Source organism: Perca fluviatilis, chromosome 2, assembly GCF_010015445.1.
Source record: "Perca fluviatilis chromosome 2, GENO_Pfluv_1.0, whole genome shotgun sequence".
Classification (NCBI taxonomy): domain Eukaryota; kingdom Metazoa; phylum Chordata; class Actinopteri; order Perciformes; family Percidae; genus Perca; species Perca fluviatilis.
In genome coordinates, this window is record NC_053113.1 from 888,730 (window position 1) to 912,297 (window position 23,568).

Consider the following 23,568-nt stretch of genomic DNA (forward strand, 5'->3'; position numbering starts at 1 on the left):
TAGATGGTAAAATATTCTTCTAATGTGTTTATTTTGGACTCTTCTGCATTTCTTTACTTCCTCTTTAAGTATATGTGCTGCAGCAATGGATGACCTTTGTTCTCAGCGGATCAATAAAGTTTTATGTAATCTTATAAAAGGAGGATTTTACTGCAGAATGTTGAACTCCATGGACCTCTTAAACTGATAAAACACTGCTTCATTTAACTCCTTTGATTCTTTTGGGATTCTACTGAACATTTTCTTCAAGATAATTTTTTGGGCATTAAAGGCCTTTATTTTGACAGGACAGCTGAAGTTCAAAGTCTTTATTATCATTGTGTAGCACAACAAGATTACTTTGTGACAGCCTAAGGGTGCGCTAAATGTGATAAAATACATGTTTGATAGTACTGGAACAATTAAATAAATATAAATAAGTCTAATAATAATAAAATAAATGTAAGTTCATCTAGAATCACATATACTACCAAATACAATGAGATAATATATAATAAATGTTAGATAAAAGTTAAGTACTGACATATATAAATGTATATGATATTTATATATGAATAAAAGCTAAAATGATATGAGTAGGAGCTAATCATAAGTGCACAAGTTGCGTTATAGCATCAGGATTCCTTATTGCCAGCTGAAGACAGGTGGAAGGGGAGAGAGAGAGGGAATGACACACAGCAAAGGGCTGCAGGTCGGAGTCAAACCCTCGGCTTGCTGCGTCGAGGAGTTAACCTCTATATATGTGGGCCTGATCTACCAACTGAGCTATCCGGATGCCCAGCTTTTCTTCTTCAAAATGAGAGGAAACACAAAACTAGCTAAATGAATTTGGCTTTTAACAGAGCGATCAATTCATTGGTTAACCAAGACAGTAATCAGCAGGTTGTAACAACCTGTAACATCTTCAGAGCATAACTTATACTAACATAGCGTTGATAGCGTGTATTGGTACTTTTACTGCAGTACAGAATAAACAGTAGAGACTTCAGATTCTTTCATGAGTTGTGTGTTTCAAATATGAATAATAAGTGAGTGTCAGTAATATTAAATGAGTCATCAATTGTCCTTACACTAACAGATAACCTTCAGTCCTGTCTCACTTTGTCAGCAGAGCTACATTTGATTTCTCAAATATTTAATTTGAATCACCTCCATAATTGTTAGCATGGTTACTTCCTGGTGTCGGAAAGCTGGTGATCCTAAACAATGTGGCTAACAGCTAACTGGAAGGGTTAACCCTAACTTTAACACCCCTAACCCTAACTCTAACCAAACTTAACTCTTCAACGCATTTTACAGTTTGATGAAAGTATCAGATCAGAAATCAGCTGAAAAGTTTTACTTACCAAACTTCTAACATGGAGGAAACATCTGCGTCACAACACAAGATGAAGTGAAGTACCAGAGAGAGACTTTTAATGTCCCTTATCAAGACTCCTGAGCACCAGCTACAGGACACACCTATACACCTACAAACATACCACCTACACACACACACACACACATACACACACACACACACACACATACCTAAACACCCACACACACACACACACAAACACCCACACACACACACACAAACACACCTACAATAAACAAACACAGAGAGAGAGAGAGATCCAAAGTGCTACATAACTTCATCACAGGCAGATAAGTTTAAACATATGAAGATGGTTGACAGAAACATAGTATTCATACTCAGCCCTTTAAGACAGAGACAAACCCTGGCAGCCATTACTCAGGGTCCACCTGCCCTGCAGCTCAGCAGCAGATCATACTCTGACTCACTCCTATGATTTTTAACAGCCGACCATTAAATAGTTCTTCAGGTTCTGCAGACTGACGAACTACAGTAAGTTTCTGGAATAAAGACACAAAACCTGTAAAAGTACCAATACCTCACTGTCAAGTGTGTATTAACTGTACCAAGCAGAGTGAAAAATGTGAATTTCCCCTTGCAGGATATATAAAGGGTTGTCTTTTCTTCTTCTACAACTGTGTTACGACTTAACATAAATAGAATAATTCTATAACGTATGAATTCCTGGTGATGTGCATTTGATCTGAAGACGCCGTCACAGTTCATAACTTCAGAGTCTGAGAGACGTCAGAACCAGTCCAACCTGTCCACACACCCATTCAGTGTCAGAGAAGTCCCCCATCAGATGATGGACTTCTACTATCTGTCCACTAGATGGAGCTAACTGACCATCTAATGAGATAAAGATCAGCAACTGGTACAGCAGCAGCTATCTCTCCAAGTGGCCTCCATATCACATATTACTTTGATACTTTAAGTACATTTACCTGTTAATATTTACTACCTTAATGCTTTATTTACACTGTTTGTTTTTGTCCGACATTTACCTTTACATGTAGCGCTCCCTCACTCTTGGGTGAGAAGAAAATCTCCAAATTAAAACAATAAAAGCATCTTTCTCCTGACTGCAGCTCGCAAATCAACAGCAAAAGCAGCGGCGTGAAAAATACATTTAAATAACTACTCACATTTGTCGACGGGTCTCTAGATCACAGGCGGCGTCCGACCTGTGTGACCTCATGTTGCAGTGGATTTTTTATTTATTTTTATTTATTTATTTCAGGACAATGCACATTTAATGAACATGTACAGCAGTACACGTAAAAGTGCCAGATTGTAGCCCAAAGGCTAATTTTCATCTGTAGTCCTATTTGGCAAGTATAGATTACAATAACAGGACATAAGATAAACACTATTACCATTTGCTATATAAAACAGGATAAAACAGGACAAAAGAAAAACAAGACAAATTATTAGTAAATGTTAAAACAGAGACACAACATACATATGCTTCACTAAGCTAATACCGCTACAGCATACAAGTAGGGGTGACCCATACTTGGTTAGTTCTAAGACAAAATATATACAGTAATAACATTTGTTATATGAAGCAAGGAAAATCAAAATGAGAGAAAAGCAAACAAGACAATTTATTAGTACGTGTTAAGACGAAGACGCAATTCATTAGCACACTCTACTGGGCTAATACGGTACAGCATGCAGTCAGAGGTGATTGCACATTTGATTAGCTCTGAGCCACACCTTTACCTGGCTCTTAAAGGTGGCCAGAGTGGGACATTCCCTTATAGTTGGGGGTAGTGTGTTCCATAATGCACTACCTTTAACAGATAGTGCATTATGGCTAAAAGAAGTTTTTCTAAAAGGAAACTCTAGTAATCCGAGTCTGTCTGTATTTAATAAATTCTTGCAATGGAGGTGGTGCCAAGCCATGTAGTACTTTATAATTGTATTGTATTGTATAATTGGATTGTGGGATATGTTTCATGCTGGAAGCTGCACTTTATATTCTAGCTGGAAGGAAATAAAAGGGGGATCTGTGGGATTGACCCCTTTCTGGTCTACATGTCCCTGCCTTTGCTGAATTATTTTTATGCTCGGTGGGGACAAAATGTGATTAATGATGCTTCACCAATAGACCATATATTATATACCTTAAATAGAAGTATTTGAACTCTACTGGCCAGCTACATTGCACGTGTAACGTAAACGGAGCTGATGTTCCAACACTACGCTTCCACCATAACCATCAGACTGGAGACAGCGGGCAGAGAGCAGCGTAGTGGTGCATATGCTCCGCACAGATCCAATCTACAAGGTAGAAACAGGACAGGCTTCTATTTAGATTTTTACCAGAGGTGTGTGCGGCCTTTCACACAGAAATGGATCATAAAGTGTCTATATTTCTTTTAAATTAAACTACCGATATACAGGAAACGACATAATGACTGTCAGTGAGCGTGTTGGCAGTTTGGTTTGGAGAGTTTGTGTTTTTATTTCTTGTTTCCCTCCCCTGCGTCCTCAGACAACAGCTGACAGTAGATTAACGTTTTCACAGAGTTGTGCCGGCTCCCAAAAAAACTGAAGAAACAACAATCCCAAAGCAAAAGCTCTCCGTCTCGCCTGTGACTCCCACAATCCTCCGCCGTGTGGCGCTGCAGGTGGAGCCAGGTTACGCCTTCACTGTAGCCAAAGCGTGAGTAAAGCTCTGTAACGTGAACAGTCTTTAGTGCGAGGGGTGATAAACTGTGAGCTGCTACAGAGCTCTGTTGGATCAGCAGCAGTTTGAAGATGTGTTTAGAGGCCAAGAGGGGACTGGGCGCTCCATATCCATGGGACTGGAAGGGGGGGGGGGGTTCATTATGGCACCTTTTCTTTTGTTGTGCATGATTAAAAAAAATGCAGTTAGTTGTGATGCTCAGATTGATTTTACATTCACTTGGCTTCGGTACTGTCCAAAACTGCTGGAGTCTGTGATGAAGACTGAAGCTAAAAGTTCAGATATAATATTCACAAAGTCAACATTAATTAAAGTGGTTGGACTCCCAGTGTGTGTGTTGGTTGGCTGTCCCAGCTGATTTCTGCTGATTGGAAACATCTCCAACTTTCCATCCGACAACTGAAGAAGGAAAGTGAACCGACAGCAGCACCTGTCTGTCCATCAGTCACCTGGAGCTGGAGGGGGGGGGGGCACGCGCTTCTGCTGTTCTGCCAAAAAGTGATCGCAGCCCCTACCTTTACACTGAAAGGTTGTTTCTGCCTCAAAAATACTGGATTTCAATTCTATCTGACAGATTATAGCCCACAAGAACTTAACCAGTTTAAATACATTCTTTAAGAAGCAATACATCCATAAAATGCACGTTTCCACTTGCCAAAAAGTGATCGTAGCTCCTAGCTTGTGTTTGAACGGTTGTTTCTGAAGAGAAGATGAGAGCGAGCAAACAAGACACATGTTCATGTCTTAATCATCAAAATAATCTGCCTCAGGTTGAGCAGAATAAACGTTAAATAAAAAGTGACAAAACTAAACTAAAGATTAAAGTCAAAGTAGCAATAGGCTACCACAGTGTAGAAATACTCTGTTACAAGTAAAGATCCTGCATTAGAAAGTCTACTGGAGTCAAAGTAGGCTACACACTTACTCAGCACTAACTTGAAGTATTCAAAGTAAAAGTACTCACTGTGTACATTTCAGAGTGTGAAATTATGGAGCCTTCAAGGTTCTGAAAGATGATATATTTTCTATTATTATGGTGTGTAACAAGATTAAAATGATAGATGTTTAAAGCCTTCAGTCTGAAAAGGTTTAATGAACAGGCTCTTTTAGCGCGTTCATGAACAACACTGATGAGCAAGTTGAGCAAAAGTATGAAAGAGACCAACAGGTTCTCTTCCAAGTGAACTAGAGTTCGGTTCCCTTCAGGTGAGAACTAGACTGGGTAAACCCAGCCCCATCTGACGGAGATTTGATTTCACCCTGTTCAATCTGAAAAGATTGAGCTTGGTCTGGTGATAGCCAGACTAGGTGAGAACGCGGTCTGACCCAAACACAGGAAGTGGACCAAAAACTGAGCATTTACTAGCCTGCAGTTTCAACCTTTCGCACAGTTTACAGACGTAAATATCAGATTTAATGGATGATAACTTTCAGATCCATATGTAATGCGTGTGCAGGTTAGTTCTTCCAGCAAATGTGAATGCCTGAAACTGTCTTTTTCTTTCAATTTACAGCGTCAAAATTAATTTTATTCTAGCGAGTCAGCTTCCAGTAAGATTCCAGTTCCCTCCAAACAGTGGCCTAGGTTTTAACAGACACTCTGCTCCAACTCCTCTTTAACACAACTAAAGACATTTAATGATAGAGCCAACACTGTCAGCTGCTCCCATTGTTCACCTTCCTCTAAAATATTAGAAACACTAAAGCAGAACCAGAAAAGCCAACACAGTAGAAATGTAGTGGAGCTTCATTATTTCGGAGAGTTTCCCTCTGATATTCTGTCCAATAACAACGACTGCTTCCCCCGCCACGTGACGTGTGTTTCCACTGTTTGCTGCATTTGATAAAGTGCAGTGTGACGCAAACCGAACCAAATGAAAAATGCAACAATGTTACAACTTCAGCCCCGAATCTCACCGAGCCCACCGAACTACAGAGGAGCAACTAACGGAGCACACTGTTGCTCAGCAACGAGCGCAGATCAATAGAGTTCAGTGGCGCAGATATTTCATACAATGTTAGTATTATTCATATTTTAAAGACATTCATATTAATTAGAACAGTTTCCACTTTTGCAAATTTTTTGCACAACTTTACCTTCTTCTTCACATTGAAGCCTGCAATTCAGTGTAGTGACAGCTTTTCAGAAAACCTTTAAATATTCCACTACATGTTTGGTGTTATTTAACATGTGTTAACGTGTTATTTAACATGTTAAAGAAACTAATTGATATTATTCCAACTATTCTTACTGCTTCCCATTCTTTCGCATTAAAGCCAGCAAATTAAACTTTAGCAATTTAGCTTTTCAGCATTCAAAAGCATTTTCTGCAGGAACTGTATTTTCTAGAAATTACTTTTCAGATTAGTTTTTACCCTTCCTTCATGTTTGTGATAAACTGAAGTATGATGTCATAAAAGGGTTATAAAAAAGAATAAACCTGTAAAATAAGAAGAAACTAAATGTCGAAGTTCAATTCAATTCAGTTTATTTAAGAAGATGACAGATCAAATTAATAAAACAAATGATTATACATGGGTTAAAAATCCCAGAATTAGCCAAAAGCTCGCAAACTTCCCCCGAATACAACTAGCTGTTCTCATGTGTCTAATCCACTGAAGCCTCTCTCTCTTTTTTTTTTTTTTTTTTTTTTTTTTTTTTTCTATCTATCTATCTATCTATCTATATATATATATATATATATATATATATATATATATATATATATATATATACACACACACACACACACAATGAGTTTCTTTTATTTTTATGACTACTTACATTGTAGATTCTCACTGAAGGCATCAAAACTAGGAATATGGAATTATGTACTTAACAAAAAAGTGTGAAATAACTGAAAACATGTCTTATATTTTAGATTCTTCAAAGTAGCCACCCTTTGCTATGATTACTGCTTTGCACACTCTCGGCATTCTCTTGATGAGCAAGAGGTAGTCACCTGAAATGGTTTTTCAACAGTCTTGAAGGAGTTCCCAGAGATGCTTAGCACTTGTTGGCCCTTTTGCCTTCACTCTGCGGTCCAGCTCACCCCAAACCATCTCGATTGGGTTCAGGTCCGGTGACTGTGGAGGCCAGGTCATCTGGCGCAGCACTCCATCACTCTCCTTCTTGGTCAAATAGCCCTTACACAGCCTGGAGGTGTGTTTGGGGTCATTGTCCTGTTGAAAAATAAATGATGGTCCAGCTAAACGCAAACCGGATGGGATGGCATGTTGCTGCAGGATGCTGTGGTAGCCATGCTGGTTCAGCATGCCTTCAATTTTGAATAAACCCCAACAGTGTCACCAAGCAAAGCACCCCACACCATCACACCTCCTCATCCGTTTACGGTCGGGAACCAGGCATGTAGCAATCCATCCATTCACCTTTTCCGCTGCACGCAGCAACATGGCGGTTGGAACCAAAGATCTCAAATTTGGACTCATCAGACAAAGCACAGATTTCCACTGGTCTAATGTCCATTCCTTGTGTTTCTTGGCCCAAACAAATCTCTTCTGCTTGTTGCCTCTCCTTAGCAGTGGTTTCCTAGCAGCTACTTGACCATGAAGGCCTGATTTGCGCAGTGTCCTCTTAACAGTTGTTCTAGAGATGTGTCTGCTGCTAGAACTCTGTGTGGCATTCATCTGGTCTCTAATCTGAGCTGCTGTTAACTTGCGATTTCTGAGGCTGGTGATTCGGATGAACTTATCCTCAGCAGCAGAGGTGACTCTTGGTCTTCCTTTCCTGGGGCGGTCCTCATGTGAGCCAGTTTCGTTGAAGCGCTTGATGGTTTTTGCGACTGCACTTGGGGACACAATCAAAGTTTTCGCAATTTTCCGGACTGACTGACCTTCATTTGTTAAAGTAATGATGGCCACTCGTTTCTCTTTACTTGGCTGATTGATTCTTGCCATAATACGAATTCTAACAGTTGTCCAATAGGGCTGTAGGCTGTGTATCAACCTGACTTCTGCACAATACAACTGATGGTCCCAACCCCATTAATAAGGAAGAAATTCCACTAATTAACCCTGACAAGGCACACCTGTGAAGTGAAAACCATTTCAGGTGACTACCTCATGAAGCTCATTGAGAGAACACCAAGGGTTTGCAGCGCTATCAAAAAAGCAAAGGGTGGCTACTTTGGGGAATCTAAAATATAAGACATGTTTTCAGTTATTTCACACTTTTTTGTTAAGTACATACTTCCATATGTGTTCATTCATAGTTTTGATGCCTTCAGTGAGAATCTACAGTGTAAATAGTTATGAAAATAAAGGAAACGCATTGAATGAGAACGTAGTGACAGTCTGCTGATTTAGGCCTTGATACAATTTAAACAAGTGAGTTATATAAACCGTTTGAAAAAGTGTGAAATTAGCTTCATAGACCAAAACCGTTTTTTTGTACCAGGCTGTAAACATTTATATATTTCTGATGTAAAGTCTGGATTTTTCCACATGGGGGTCTATGGGAAATGATGCAAGGAACTGTTCAGTGACACACATAACATCATTTTCAACATCTTACTGAGATATTAATAATCACTCAAATAAAACATACATAACCTGATACAAGCTAGCATTAGCTTAATTCAGTATCAGGACAGTCACTTAACTTACTGTTAGCTTAAAAGGATTAATGTTACCTTTTGTAATATTTAATTCAACACTTTAGTAATAGTATAATATTGTAAAACACATTTTTCATCCGTGAAATGTTATTCCATGTTGCCTTAGTTTAGCATTTCTTTCACATGAACATCCAAAAGCAGTACACCTATCTTTTTCTGAGTCTTTAAGATCAGTTGTCTGTCCCAAGATGGCGGCGGCACAGACACAGTTTAAACACATTAACTGTTCATGTAATTTTTTAAGCAGCAGCAGCAGCCATGTTCTGATTAAAGCGTTTGTCGTCTTCAATGACAATAAACTGAATATTTCAGCAATTTGACATCACCTTAGTAAACAGCGATGGGGATTTTGGTAAATTGTATTTACCAGGTGATTAATTAAGAACAACAAATACTTCTTCGTTGCAGCATTAGTTAAAAAGCCCTAGTGGTTGAACCCTGACCTATTTTATTACGGAAAACAAACTAATTTTGAGTGGAATAAATCCCTTCAAAAGGGAGGGAGTGTAATGTGTAGTCCTAGCCAGGATAACATACATGATGTTCAAAAGATAAAGTTACTGCTGGTCAGCCTTCAATGTGGAGAGAAGATCAGAAAATAACAACACAGCTATCACGGCATGAGGAGGAGGCAGGAGGAAACAGCTTGGCTCTCAAACATGTTCACAACGAGGCAGTGTGAACGCGCTGGTGAGATTTAAGGTTACTACTCTGAGAAAATGTTTCCCCACATTGTTCACACCAGTACGGCTTCTCTCCAGTGTGAACACGCTGGTGTTTTCTAAGGTCACTACTCTGAGAAAAAGTTTTCCCACATTCACACCAGTACGGCTTCTCTCCAGTGTGAATGCGGTGGTGAGATTTAAGGTTACTAATATAATGAAAAGTTTTATCACATAGATCACACCAGTACGGCTTCTCTCCAGTGTGAACACGCTGGTGAGATTTAAGGCTACTGCTCTGAGAAAAAGTTTTCCCACATTGTTCACACCAGTACGGCTTCTCTCCAGTGTGAATGCGCTGGTGAGATTTAAGGTTACTATTAGAAGTAAAAGTTTTATCACATAGATCACACCAGTACGGCTTCTCTCCAGTGTGAATGCGTTGATGTGATTTAAGGTTAACACTCTCAGAAAAAGTTTCCCCACATTGTTCACAGCAGTATGGCTTCTCTCTAGTGTGAACACGTCGGTGAGATTTAAGGTTACTGCTCTGAGAAAAGGTTTTACCACATTGATCACAGCTGTAAGGCTTTTCTCCAGTGTGAATGCGTTGATGTATTTTTAGGGTACTCTGTCGTGTGAAAGCTGCCCCACATTGATCACAGCTGTGTAGATTGTGTCCAGTGTGAACTCTCTGATGAATCTTTAAATGTCGAGATGTTGTGATGGATTTGTCACAGTGTTGACAGTGGTGACGTTTGGGTCCCTCTCCTCTCTGTTTCTATAGCAACACACAAAGAGAGAGAGAGTTACTGAACAACCTTCTTTAAACCCTGGACTTGCTCTCACTCACAATTTTCACTCTTCATACAATAATGTATGACAAAATGAACTTTTCATAACTTTAATAAGTTCAGAAATATTCTACATTTTTCAGGCAAGTTTCCCCATTCATATGATTGGCAATTTAAAAACAAACATTTGGTCACTCTCTTCAGTTTTACTTTCAGTTAGAAATTCCATGGTAACTTTAAAATAACACAAACCTTTCATACATTCTGGGTATTTTTCACCCTTTAAATCCCATTCAAACCTTTTGAAATACTGATGTCAAAATAAAGGTAAAGTTCTTCTGGTTGCAGACATGTTACTATGGAAGCCATCAGGCTCTTCTCAGTGTTTCCCACAGGTTGAGAATTTACTGGTGGTGGTGTGTGGCGCAGGATGTGATGGCGTGGTGCGTGATGGCTAGGTTTAGTAATAATGGGTTCAATTATAAACTAGTCAAACGAAAGTGAAAACAACGACTACACAACATTAACAGATCCTTTAGGAAGAAAAAATAATTTACATATTAAACAAATTAGACTAAAATATGACACATTAAATAAATAATGCAACATTATGCGGCATCCGACAAAATTTCAGGGTAGTTATTAGGGCTGCACGATATGAGGAACATATGCAATATACCGTAACATTGTTGAATATCGGGATAATAATATAACTTGTGTATGTAGCCTACTCAGTTTGGCTGCTTTCAGCAGTTGCTCGTTAAATTTTAAACAAATGATGAAAAAGTGTAGCCATGATGTGCTTTGACAATTAAATTGGTTTTCTTTTTTTTTGGCCAAATGTTAACGGTTCAGCAGATAATACTGTCCTCCAGAAAATGACATGTTATTATTAATCTCAACACTGTTTTCTCCTAACTCCTGTTAACTCACATAAGACTAGGAATATCAAAAGTAAATTTTTGAGTTCATTTTGTTCGTTGGATTATTGTTAATTTTTTGAAGTGTTTTATCCATGTTTTGGGGTTCCTAAACATAGCCTACTGTTCTGTACTATACATGTCCTGTTGCACTCATTAAGTTCTCATCTGAGCAGATTTCTGTCATTCAAACAACTCTGAGTTGTAGTTTAAAACTTTCACAGCCAATTTAATAAAATTAAGAGTTTTATTTGGGCTCGTGTCCATAAATACAGTTAATGGATACAGGCACGGAGAACTGAAGGCTCAGTTAGCAACCATTAGCTCTGATTAGCAGTTAGCTCCGGTTAGTTAGCTCCGTTATAAAGACATGAAGTAGAGGAGCCCGCCGCGGAGAGGGGTAACAGCCAGACTCTGATAAATGATTTTCAGGGAGCTTTCACAGCAGCATGGCCCTGCTGTTTCTACGATTTTATTAGTACAGTTAATCCCATTGCAAGATCACCAGCAGCATGCTAATACTAACGATAGCCTCTCTGAGCAAGTACAACGTTGACGCTGTCATGCATGCGGCACTCAACTTTGCGAGGGGAAGGGACTGGAGGCAGCTGGTCTGTGTGCGCTGTAAAAATTTCACCGTTGTTGGAAAGAAAATTTTATTTGGATGTTATCTACCTGGGCGGGTCTCAATTTACCTGGGCGGTGCGCCCAAGTAGAACCAATGCATGGAAAACTCCGCTTCTAACCTCAGTAGTGTGGACGTGAAGTGTAAACATAGCAAAAGATTTTCATTTAAAAAATATTAAATAGTGTTAGGTAACCCATCAGGCTTACAAAAATGTATTGTTCATAAGTAACCAAATGGCTCAGAATTACATGAAATCAACGGGTTGTTAAAGTGGTATTGCATAACAGTAGAACTTATAAATCCAGGATAACCGATAAAGCGAGGTTTGACCTAGTCTGATCAAAGCATCCTGGCGTTCTGTTTTTCACGACGGCAAAGCCAGGCTGAGGAGGAGAGACTAGGTCGAGTCAGGCTGAGGAGGAGAGACTAGGTCGGGGCGTGCTGATGTATTTCGAATAGGTGAGCATTCACGGCTTTCCTTACCAGACCGCAAGGTCGATCACAGATTTACTGATGCTAAAATGGAGAATACATATTGTTCATACTTTATACAGAGTGAGCAGCAGCTTCTTGTGGAAGTATGATAACGTAAAACACATTATTTGTAAAGATGAAACGCAGCTGCTGTAATGAAACAGCGAGAGAAAGCGAGGCACATTTACTGACCACTGCTCTGAAACAGTCATAACCATACCATTCAAGGATTAGGTTACTAATCATTTGTACAAATTAACAGTTGTAGCTAGGGCTGCACAATATTGTAAACGTTGCGTTAACTTGAAACGGGTAAACCTTGTGGTGCATTCAAAGTTATTGTAAAATACCCTTTTCACATCTGTTTTTGTTGTTTAACAGCAAATTACTGGTGAAATAAGTTATTATTGTTATGTTATTATTATGGCTGTCAGCATTAACGCGTAAATTGCGATGCGATTAAGGGCCGAGCATAACGCTGCTTTTTTTTAAATCGCATGCCGCAATTTATAAATGAATTTTACACTTCACTCGGCTTTGCATTGTGCCTAACAGGTTACTATTTTGACCCTTTGCCGCACTTTTACTTATCATACTTCCTTGTAACACTTCCTGCTGCTGCAGGCTGCATACAGCAACAACACAATTCTGAATGGTGCTTTTTATTTTCCAAACCTCCTGGACTGCTCAATAGTCAAAAAGCCACATGCACATTGTTTAAAGCCAAATTAAAATATCACCGAAGCACGTCAAGCTTGAGGTACCATCTACGTGCTAAGCATAGTACAGTTAACGTGACTCAGGTTGATGCTAGTGGGCTCAGGCAAAGCACTATTTTGGAGTGCTACTCGCCGACCTGTTGATGAAACCAAATCCCAAAAAATTACTACAGCTCTTGCGAAATGGGTGGCAACTAACTGTAGACCGGTCAGCATCGTAGAAGACTGGGGTCTTAAAGACGTACTACGGTTGGCATGTTCTGACCCGTCTTATACAGTAACTTCTAAATCATTTTGATAACTCACTGACGTCCAGTGATCACCGGTTAATGAGACAGCGTTTGTACTTTGCAGCAGTTACAGTTGGGCTGCACACTATATTGACTCTGGTAAGGATAAGGATTTTTAGGTTTTTAGTTAGGTACTTGGAGGAATTGTGCAATACTGACAGATTCACACATTGTTCTATTGTTAACAGTAACAACAACAAATACAAATCTTAAAGTCAAGTTCATAAAGTAACTTTCTTTGCATTAATTTGATTCGCAATCAAGATACACTGGTAATAATTGCTTTTCATTGTTAATATGTACTTAAAAACAGTTCTGAAATGCAAAATAATAGAATTTTAATCATGTGATAAAACATCCTATTAATTCAGTGACTAATCGCGATTAAAAAAAATTATCGTTTGACAGCCCTAGTTATTATTAAATTTTTAATAAATCATTTACATTCCTCCTTTTTTGCGCTGTTTTAATATTCATTAATATTGAGATTAGATTTTTGGGAATCTTCAGTCTGGGGTAACCTCTTTCCTATGCTCACCTCCTCCTTCTTCCTCTTGCTCCCTCGCTCCTCTGAGTCTCCCGAGGCCTCACTGACAACTTTCCTCTTGCCTTTCTTCTTCTCGTTCTTCTCCACTTTCCTCTTGCCCTTCTTCTTCTCGTTCTTCTCCTTGTGTTTCTGCATGTACTCAGTGATAAGGTCGACGTCCAGGTTGTCTTGCGGCTCCCATGTCTTATCATCACTGGAAAGGTGAGTGCAGACAGAAGGAAATCTCATCAGGCTTTGTTTTTAGGCAATCCATTCTCACTCTAATTGCTAATTCGTATTATTCTTTTTTTCTATTGCCATTGGGTAAGGTTATTTGCGGGTCTGCAACTTAGTGTCAAAAGACTTTCAATTTTGAGGGCATGATACAATGCCGAAATTTATGCTGTCGATCATCTGCAATTTTTAAATTAACAAGATACTATATAAATATATAGAGAACACCAAGTATTAATATTATAGACTCATACTTACTCTGAGAACCCCTTCCATTTCAGCAGAAACTCTACTCTTCCCTTCACCACTCTGCGGTCCAACACCTTCTCCACTACATACTCCTCCTCTTTCTCCTCCTTCACGGCTGCTGCTGCAGCTGCAGGAGGTGCTACAGGCTGCTCCTCCTCTTCCTCTTCCTCCTCCTTCACGGCTGCTGCTGCAGCTGCAGGAGGTGCTGCAGTCTGCTCCTCCTCCTCAGCCTTTATGCCCTTCTTTCCTGCTACGGTCGCCAGCTTGACGTCTGCTGAGGGTGCCTTTGGTAGACCCAAGGGAGAAACATACAGAGATAATGATACAAGGGTTAGAAGAACTAATGGGAGGTGTGAGTGAATTATAGTAGGGCTGAAACGATTCCTCAAATAACTCAAATAATTTGATTACAAAAAACCCTCGATGCAAAATTACTTGCCTCGAAGCTTCGTTAAATCAATGTTACCAATGTTGTATCACTGACAGACGGTGTTTCCGCATGGAGCATTATTACTGTCGCACAGACGAGGCTCAGTCTGCTGCTGGCAACACATGCCAGAGTGTAAATAGCGAGGTGCTAAGAGACAGGCTGGAGAAAACCACAGAAAGTGTCCAAAGTTTGGAATCAGTTCAAATGTAATCAAAACTAAAACTCTGTACAGTATGTCTACTGCAAAATCAAACTAGCTTACCACGATAATAGCACGACGTCAGTTTTTTAGCATCTCAACAGAAAACATGGAGTCTAACTTAATCATCCATTCCACGGAGAGGACCGACAAACGTAAATCACAGAGTCGTATGGACGATGAAACTACACCAAACACAACTACCAAAATCAAAGACAAGAAAATACGTAGTGGTGACCACGATCTGATCTAAAGAGCTGACGCATTGACTATCCCTTCGGAAAAACAGCTGATTGTTGCGCGTCTCTCTCTCTCTCCCTCTCTGATCAACGATCTAATAGCATAAGTGTAACAGAGCTGTGTGACATTATAATCAAATATATAAATGAAAATAGGTTGAGTATAACTAATATTTACATATAGGCCTACCGTATATACAGGTCAGTCTCAGGTTGAAACTTGTAGTTCTGAAAGTTAAGTTGCCCAACTTAATTTAATGTTTGTGTATGTTTAATGTATGCCTTAGTTTGAGGTTGATATCATTTGAAAAAAAAAATCTTTAAAAACAATGCAATATGGCACTTAAATGCACTTAATAGGTTTAGTTTTTTGAGAGATGATATTGTAAGCTTGTAGGCAATACAAATGTTGCTTTTTTCCGAAAATGTTGCTTTTTTCCCCTAGTGAAAAATTATCCGATTAATCGATCGATAAAGTGCTAGATTAATCGATTACAAAAAGAATCGATAGCTGCAGCCCTAAATTATAGTTTACCATGTTTAACTATATTCAAATGTTCTGTTTGAATGGAGAAAATGCGAGGGCTGATGAGGTGACCAATCCATAGGACTTCAGCCTCAATCAACGACAGTGCATTTACCAGAAAATCGCCAGATGTTCCTTGCCTTGCAAAACTCAGTTCAATTTGGGAAACAACAACAAACTTTGAGCTAGTGAGCTACACACTGAAAATGGCAAGTTTAGAACGTTTTGATCGTGCAACAAGGCAGGCCAGGGGGCTGTTTCACAAAAGTTGAATTTATAAATAATAGATAAAGCAAGGATTGACCTACTCTTATCTGTGCAGCCTGGCTTGGTGCGTTTCACGAAGGCCAAGCCAGGCTGAGGAGGAGCAACTAGGTTGAGTCAGGATGAGGCTGACTAGGTGCAGACCTGCCAACCTTGAAGAAATGTTATGAGTACAACCCCCTAGATTACAATAAATTAGTATTACTGTGTAGAGGAATGGAATGGATTAATGGCTGTAGGTGTAGTGAAACTACACAAATGTTTTCTTATATCCTGTGCAATATTTCGTGGCCATATATTTTTGTTAGTCTAACCAATAGGAGGCGGATTGAGCTAATAAATAGGCCTAAGTACTTCTGTGTTAAAGATGAGTCAGACCATGTTAACACATAACCTTCTTCTGATTACTGAAGGGAAATGAAGTAGTCCAAGTAATGATTTACTCATAAAAACAACTTTAAATAGGCCTAAAGCAACTACTAAAAAAGCCTGGCAGAGACACAAATAACATGGGTCAGATATTTTCAGATAGGCTTTTATAAGGTTGACATGGCTGACACTGCATTATGTTAGTTGCCATCACATTGGCCTAGCAAATAGCCCTCTTGAATGCTATGCATCATTAACTGAGCTTGTCACAGCTGGACTGTGGTGGTCTATGGTTATGATGTCAAGGTCATTATTAAATGTTCATAAATTCAATTAGGCTATTTTTTTAGCCTAACTGTTACCTTTATCGTACGTTAATCAGCACCTGGCCTGTCTAAAACCTAGTTTTCACTCCACTTACACGCTGTGGCTCAGAGGCAGAATCAACGTCAAAGATTGCATAGAATGCGTACCTAGAGAGCAGCGAATCATACAAGCATACTAAAGGGTCAAAATGCGTGCCCAGTACGCCCCAGTCCGAAAAATGCGTACATGTTGGCAGGTCTTCTAGGTGGAGTCAGGCTGAGGAGGAGCGACTAGGTCGAGTCAGGCTGAGGAAAACTCTGTTCTTTTAAATCAAGGCTGAAGACCTATCTTTTTGATGTTGCCTTTCTTTAAATAACCTATTTTATCTGCTTTTATATGTTTAACTGTTTTAACTGCTCTTTCTTTAAATTCTTATCATTTTTTATACTAAAGTTGACACTGTATGACAATCTATAACTGCTCTTTGATGTTTAATTTCTTATACTGCACTGTAACTTTTATTCACATATTTTATCTCTCAGTTATTTGGGGTTCTAGTTAGATCAATTAATAGAATTGAATTTATGATTATTCCAGTGAGATTTTGCAGAAACTGACATATTTCTGATTATTTCTTTGATACGGGTGTGACAATAGATTACAGAAGAGACAGGCTGTGGACTGTCAACAAAGTTAGTTTGATAACTAATAAAAGGGTCTGAAGACCAAAACAATTACAATTGAACAGAAATAGTCTGAGAAACTATTAAATAAAGAATAAAATAAATAGTCTACGAAACTAGCACGTTTCCTGACTATTAGAGACGGTCTGAAGACCGTTCCGGATTTTGCAAGGTTTGCCGAAGAAAAGAACTAAGCCTTGTGGTGACGACTGCATTGAAAATGAAAAAGAGTATACTAAAGCTTCTGTAACTATAGGGAATGAAACCTCCATGTGAAGCATCTGGACCCATTGTTGGGGAGATGAACCAGAAATATTGACCGAACTGCTTGAGATGTCTGACATATTGGTCCTTTCTTTAATTAACCTATTTTATCTGCTTTTATATATTTAACTGTTTTGACTGCTCTTTATTTGCGTATTTTATCTCTCAGTTCTTCAAATTCTTATACTGCACTGTAAAATGTATTCTTGTCTTTTAAATTGTTTTCTAACTGCTCTTTCATGTTTTATGTAAAGCACTCTGAATTGCCCTGTTGCTGAAATGTGCTATATAAATAAAGTTGCCTTGCCTTGAGGAGGAGATACTAGGTGGAGTCAGGCTGAGGAGGAGAGACTAGGTCGAGTCAGGATGAAGAGGAGAGACTAGGTTAAGAGCAGTAGTTCATAAATGTATATTTTAAGATATATCATTCATTCGGTCTGCTATTATCTGTCATGCTTTTTCTCACTTTTTTTTTATTATAGAGGCTGAGTTTCCTTCTCTACATTTTATTATATGCTTTGCTCCCTCGTATATATGGACATAGAACAGAAAGACACTGGACTCTAAAATCTAGAAACTATAAAGAGAACAAAAAGAGAAGTGATAAATATAATGCACATTGCAAACATGAATGTAACAGAGTATATTTATCAGTTATTTTCCCCCCAGCTAAATACAGTGCCTTGCGAAAGTATTCGGCCCCCTTGAACTTTTTGACCTTTTGCCACATTTCAGGCCTCAAACATAAAGATATAAAACTGTAATTTTTTGTGAAGAATCAACAACAAGTGGGACACAATCATGAAGTGGAACAAAATTTATTGGATATTTCAAACCTTTTAAACAAATAAAAAACTGAAATATTGCGTGCAAAATTATTCAGCCCCCTTGTTAAGTTAATACTTTGTAGCGCCACCTTTTGCTGCGCGATAAGCTGTAAGTCGCTTGGGGTATGTCTCTATCAGTTTTGCACATCGAGACTGACATTTTTTGCCCATTCCTCCTTGCAAAACAGCTCGAGCTCTGTGAGGTTGGATGGAGAGCGTTGGTGAACAGCAGTTTTCAGTTCTTTCCACAGATTCTCGATTGGATTCAGGTCTGGACTTTGACTTGGCCATTCTAACACCTGGATATGTTTATTTGTGAACCATTCCATTGTAGATTTTGCTTTATGTTTTGGATCATTGTCTTGTTGGAAGACAAATCTCCGTCCCAGTCTCAGGTCTTTTGCAGACTCCATCAGGTTTTCTTCCAGAATGGTCCTATATTTGGCTCCATCCATCTTCCCATCAATTTTAACCATCTTCCCTGTCCCTGCTAAAGAAAAGCAGGCCCAAACCATGATGCTGCCACCACCACGTTTGACAGTGGGGATGGTGTGTTCAGGGTGATGAGCTGTGTTGCTTTTACGCCAAACATAACGTTTTGCATTGTTGCCAAAAGTTTGATTTTGGTTTCATCTGACCACAGCACCTTCTTCCACATGTTTGGTGTGTCTCCCAGGTGGCTTTGGGCAAACCTTAAACGACACTTTTATGGATATCTTTAAGAAATGGCTTTCTTCTTGCCACTCTTCCATAAAGGCCAGATTTGTGCAGTATACGACTGATTGTTGTCCTATGGACAGGGTCTCCCGCCTCAGCTGTAGATCTCTGCAGTTCATCCAGAGTGATCATGGGCCTCTTGGCTGCATCTCTGATCAGTCTTCTCATTGTATGAGCTGAAAGTTTAGAGGGACGGCCGGGTCTTCGAGATTTGCGGTGGTCTGATACTCCTTCCATTTCAATATTATCGCGCACCAGTGCTCCTTGGGATGTTTAAAGCTTGGGAAATCTTTTTGTATCCAAATCCGGCTTTAAACTTCTCCACAACAGTATCTCGGACCTGCCTGGTGTGTTCCTTGTTCTTCATGATGCTCTCTGCGCTTTACACGGACCTCTGAGACTATCACAGAGCAGGTGCATTTATAACGAGGACTTGATTACACACAGCTGGATTCTATTTATCATCATTAGTCATTTAGGTCAACATTGGATCATTCAGAGATCCTCACTGAACTTCTGGAGAGAGTTTGCTGCACTGAAAGTAAAGGGGCTGAATAATTTTGCAGCCTCATTTCTTTTCAGTTTTTATTTGTTAAAAAAGTTTGAAATAGCCAATGAATTTCGTTCCACTTCATAATTGGGACCCACTTGTTGTTGATTCTTCACAAAAAATTACAGTTTTATATCTTTATGTTTGAGGCCTGAAATGTGGCAAAAGGTCGAAACGTTCAAGGGGGCCGAATACTTTCGCAAGGCACTGTATAAGGTCAAAAACCATTGAGGTGTCCTCTCCCTGTTGTTACATGAAGGTACAGTAGTCTACACTTTATAGTTACTGGTCCAGTGAACTAAGACTATAATTTGGGAGGATTGTACAATTAGAATGTTCTTAAAAATGTACAATCCTCCAAATTATAGTCATTTAAAAAAAATTTAATCAACTAAAATAATTTAAGGTGCGTTGGTATAGAAACACATGTACAGCACTTTATATATTGCCCTTAGTAACTGACTTCATTTAAAAAACACATTTGGCAACTTTATCAGCCTTTTCTAATTATCTCAACAACTGCAGTAATACATTCATCAAACTTCTAACAATAATATGAACAGCAGTCTTCATACAGCAATATAACAGTAACAATGTCACATGAATAATTATAAAACATAATGGTCATAACTTTAAATAATAACAGTAGTTAAATGATCAGCAATATGCAACTGTTGTGATTTAGTGCAGGCTGATAGTAATAATAATAATAATAATAATAATAATAATAATAATAATAATAAGGTAAAACCACTGCTGAGTGAACAGAAAAGACTCCAGGAGTAATAAATCCTGGCTGTTAGCATGGTGAGCAGCAGGCTAGCTGTTAGCCTGGCTTTTAGCCTGGTCAGGAGCAGGCTAGGTGTTAGCCTGGCTGTTAGCCTGGTCAGGAGCAGGCTAGCTGCACAGAATAAATCTCCATGGTAACTTATCTGCCTCTGCTTTTGTGCAACCGAGTCAAGGCTAAATTCAACCAGGATAACAGGAATATCCCGGCTTATTCCCTTATCCTGGTTATGTGCAATAGCCCTTTGGTTGGTTCTTTCTGGGAATAATTGTAAAGATTTACAAAGAATATGTTTAACGTTATGCCATTTTATATCTAACTGGGATGTTTTGTAGTGGTGCAACGGATCGTCATTGATCCGTGATCCGTTCGGATCAATATCTTCGGTTCGGCACACACGTGATCCGCGGATTGATTTCAAAAAATAAAGTTGTGCGCATGTTCAGTCCACACACAGCGTGGTCATGGCGAGCGGAGGAACGGAGGAGGTTGAACGCCCCGCGTCATTTAAATCCCCACATCAAGCACCGCCATGCATTTGAAGAGACATCACCCCGGTGTTTCACTGACAGGAGTGAAAACGAAAGCTGCTCAAGAACCGCTTATCACCGCAGCATTTAAGCAGCCCTTTGTTGCTCAGACCGGGCTAAAGCCATCACAAACGCTATCGGTGTGTTTATAGGTGCAGACATGAGGCCATATTTGGTTGTGCAAAACGAGGGCTTTAAACACATGCTGAAAGTGCTTGAGCCACGTTACGACATCCCGTCGCGCACCCACTTCAGCGAAAAGATTGTGCCAGATCTTTATGAGCAGGAGAAGAAAAACGTTGTGGATGAACTATCCCGAGCATCCTCTGTTACGCTCACGATAGACGGGTGGACGTCCAGGGGAACGGAGAGCTATCCGCTCACTTCACCACAGCAGACTGGGAGATGAGAAGTCCGGTGCAGCAGACACGCCCCCTCTACCCTCACACAGGTTCTGACCATTGACATATTAATATATAAGGTTCTGACACAAGCAGTGGAGGAATGGAAGATAAAGAGGCCTAGTACTAGTAATATCCCAGTCACAATAATGCCAAAAATCAAATAAATGCAGTGAATGAGGCAGGACTGGGCCCACAGAGTGGGTTATTTGCACATGTAGTGAATTTGGCATCACAGAAGGGAATCTCGGTCAATAGCATGGACAAAAAGAACAAACTTATGTTTATTTGTCTTGTCTTTTTTATTTTGCTGATCCGAAAAATGATCCGATCCGTGACTCTGATCCGAGCCGTGAGTTTTTTGATCCGTTGCACCCTTAATTTTTTGGGACCGATTGTGGCAGGATTGTTGTACGTAAAGTAATGTTACACAGGGTTATACACTGGTGAGAGCAGATTGCTTTTAGCCATGTATGCAGCTAATTTAAATAGCTCACTTTACCTTATTGTGTCAACAGTTAACTTAATTTTATATTACATGTGGCTAGGGTTGGGTACCATTAACCTTTACCTGAAATTTGGTTCCGGTACCCAACGGTACTTTCCCTTTGTAATAACAAAAAAAATCATTTCAGTTGTAAAAATAATTTCAAACCTATTTATCCTAAAGTAACTTTGCTCAGTCCGCACATCTGTGTGTGTGTGTGTGTGTGTGTGTGTTGTGTGTGTGTGTGTGGGTGTGTGTAAATGGCGTTTCTTCTATTGTGTGGGGTTTGAAGTTGCTGAGAAGTTATCTACATAACAGTCAGCAGTTTGTGAAGATGTGTGAAAACATGTTGTCTTGTTAGGACAAAATATGATCTTAAGCCGGGATATTCCTGTTATCCTGGATGAATTTAGCCTTGACTCAGTTTCACAAAAGCAGAGGCATGGTAAATTTCCTGAGTAACATTATCTATATTATATTATTATATAATAAGTGAATTTCCCCATTGTGGGATAAATAAAGTATTATCTAATCTAATCTTCTGCTTACTTTTAAGGCAAAGAGTACAACTGTTAATTTGTGCCAATGATTAGTAGCTTAATCCTTGAATGGTATGATTATGACTGTTTCAGTTCAGAGCAGTGGTCAGTAAATGTAGATTTTTAGGCTGTTTACACATTCAGTCGGTCCGTGATCGTCTGCCTCGCTTTCTCTCACCGTTTTATCACAGTGGCCGTGTTTCGTCTTTACAAATAATGTGTTTCACGTTATCATATTTACGCAAGAAGCTGCTGCTCACTCTGTATGAAGTATGAACAATGATTATTCTCCATTTTAGCATCAGCAAATCTGTTATTGACCTCACGGTCTGGTAAGGAAAGCCGTGAACGCTCATCTATCTGAATTACTTCAGCCTGACTCGACCTAGTCGCTCCTCCTCAGCCTGACTCGACCTAGTCTCTCCTCCTCAGCCTGACTAGACCTAGTCTCTCCTCCTCAGCCTGACTCCACCTAGTCTCTCCTCCTCAGCCTGACTAGACCTAGTCTCTCCTCCTCAGCCTGACTCGACCCTAGTCTCTCCTCCTCAGCCTGACTAGACCTAGTCTCTCCTCCTCAGCCTGACTCCACCTAGTCTCTCCTCAGCCTGACTCGACCTAGTCTCTCCTCCTCAGCCTGACTCCACCTAGTCTCTCCTCCTCAGCCTGACTAGACCTAGTCTCTCCTCCTCAGCCTGACTAGACCCCCCCCCCCCCCCCCCCCCCTCCCCCCACCTGGACTCACTAGTCTCTCCTCCTCAGCCTGGCTTAATGCAGCCTACTGGCACAAGCCAGGCTGCACAGATTAGACTAGGTCAAGCCTCTCTTCATCAGTTATCCTGGATTTATAAATTCTACTTTTGTGTGATACCCCCCTGAACACTGACCTGAACATGGCTGGTATCAGAGTCCCAGTCTGCTGCTGGTCTTCTGGGGACCTTGTTGCTCCGATGCTCCTGGTTCTGGTTGTCCTCCTCCATTCCTCTCTTGTCCTGAAATCCAGCAGATGTCCACTGGGGCTGCTGGACTCACTCTGGATTCTGTTCAGTACGAATCAAAGCACGCAGAGATATTCAGGAGCTGCTGTCTCCTCTCCTTTTCCTCACATCCACACACAACTAAAACAACAGTCGGCAAACTCAAAGCAGCGGCTGGAAAACTGTTCCATTTCCTTCCTCGCTACACAATGAACTCGGAGTAGTTTGGAGAAAACAGCATTATATTAAACTGGGAATAAATCTAAACAACTGCACAACAAAAGG

General features: G+C 39.8%; 2 protein-coding genes across 4 annotated transcripts in view; both read right to left on the reverse strand.

Annotated features, from left to right (window-relative positions):
* The window catches only part of LOC120570713 (NACHT, LRR and PYD domains-containing protein 12-like), a 565,262-nt gene that overhangs the window by 40,060 nt on the left and 501,634 nt on the right, over positions 1–23,568 (reverse strand). The gene's annotated exons all lie outside the window — the stretch shown is intronic.
* The window catches only part of LOC120571318 (heterochromatin protein 1-like), a 49,957-nt gene continuing 40,006 nt past the window's right edge, over positions 13,618–23,568 (reverse strand). For all 3 annotated transcript variants that reach the window (XM_039820204.1, XM_039820216.1, XM_039820213.1), the window contains exons 2-4: positions 23,194–23,346; positions 14,201–14,475; positions 13,618–13,922 (exon numbers count right to left, since the gene is read on the reverse strand). In XM_039820204.1, coding sequence (XP_039676138.1) covers positions 13,649–13,922; positions 14,201–14,475; positions 23,194–23,286 — 642 coding nt within the window. In that variant the 5' untranslated portion in view covers positions 23,287–23,346 and the 3' untranslated portion in view covers positions 13,618–13,648. The remainder of the gene's footprint in view (positions 13,923–14,200; positions 14,476–23,193; positions 23,347–23,568) is intronic.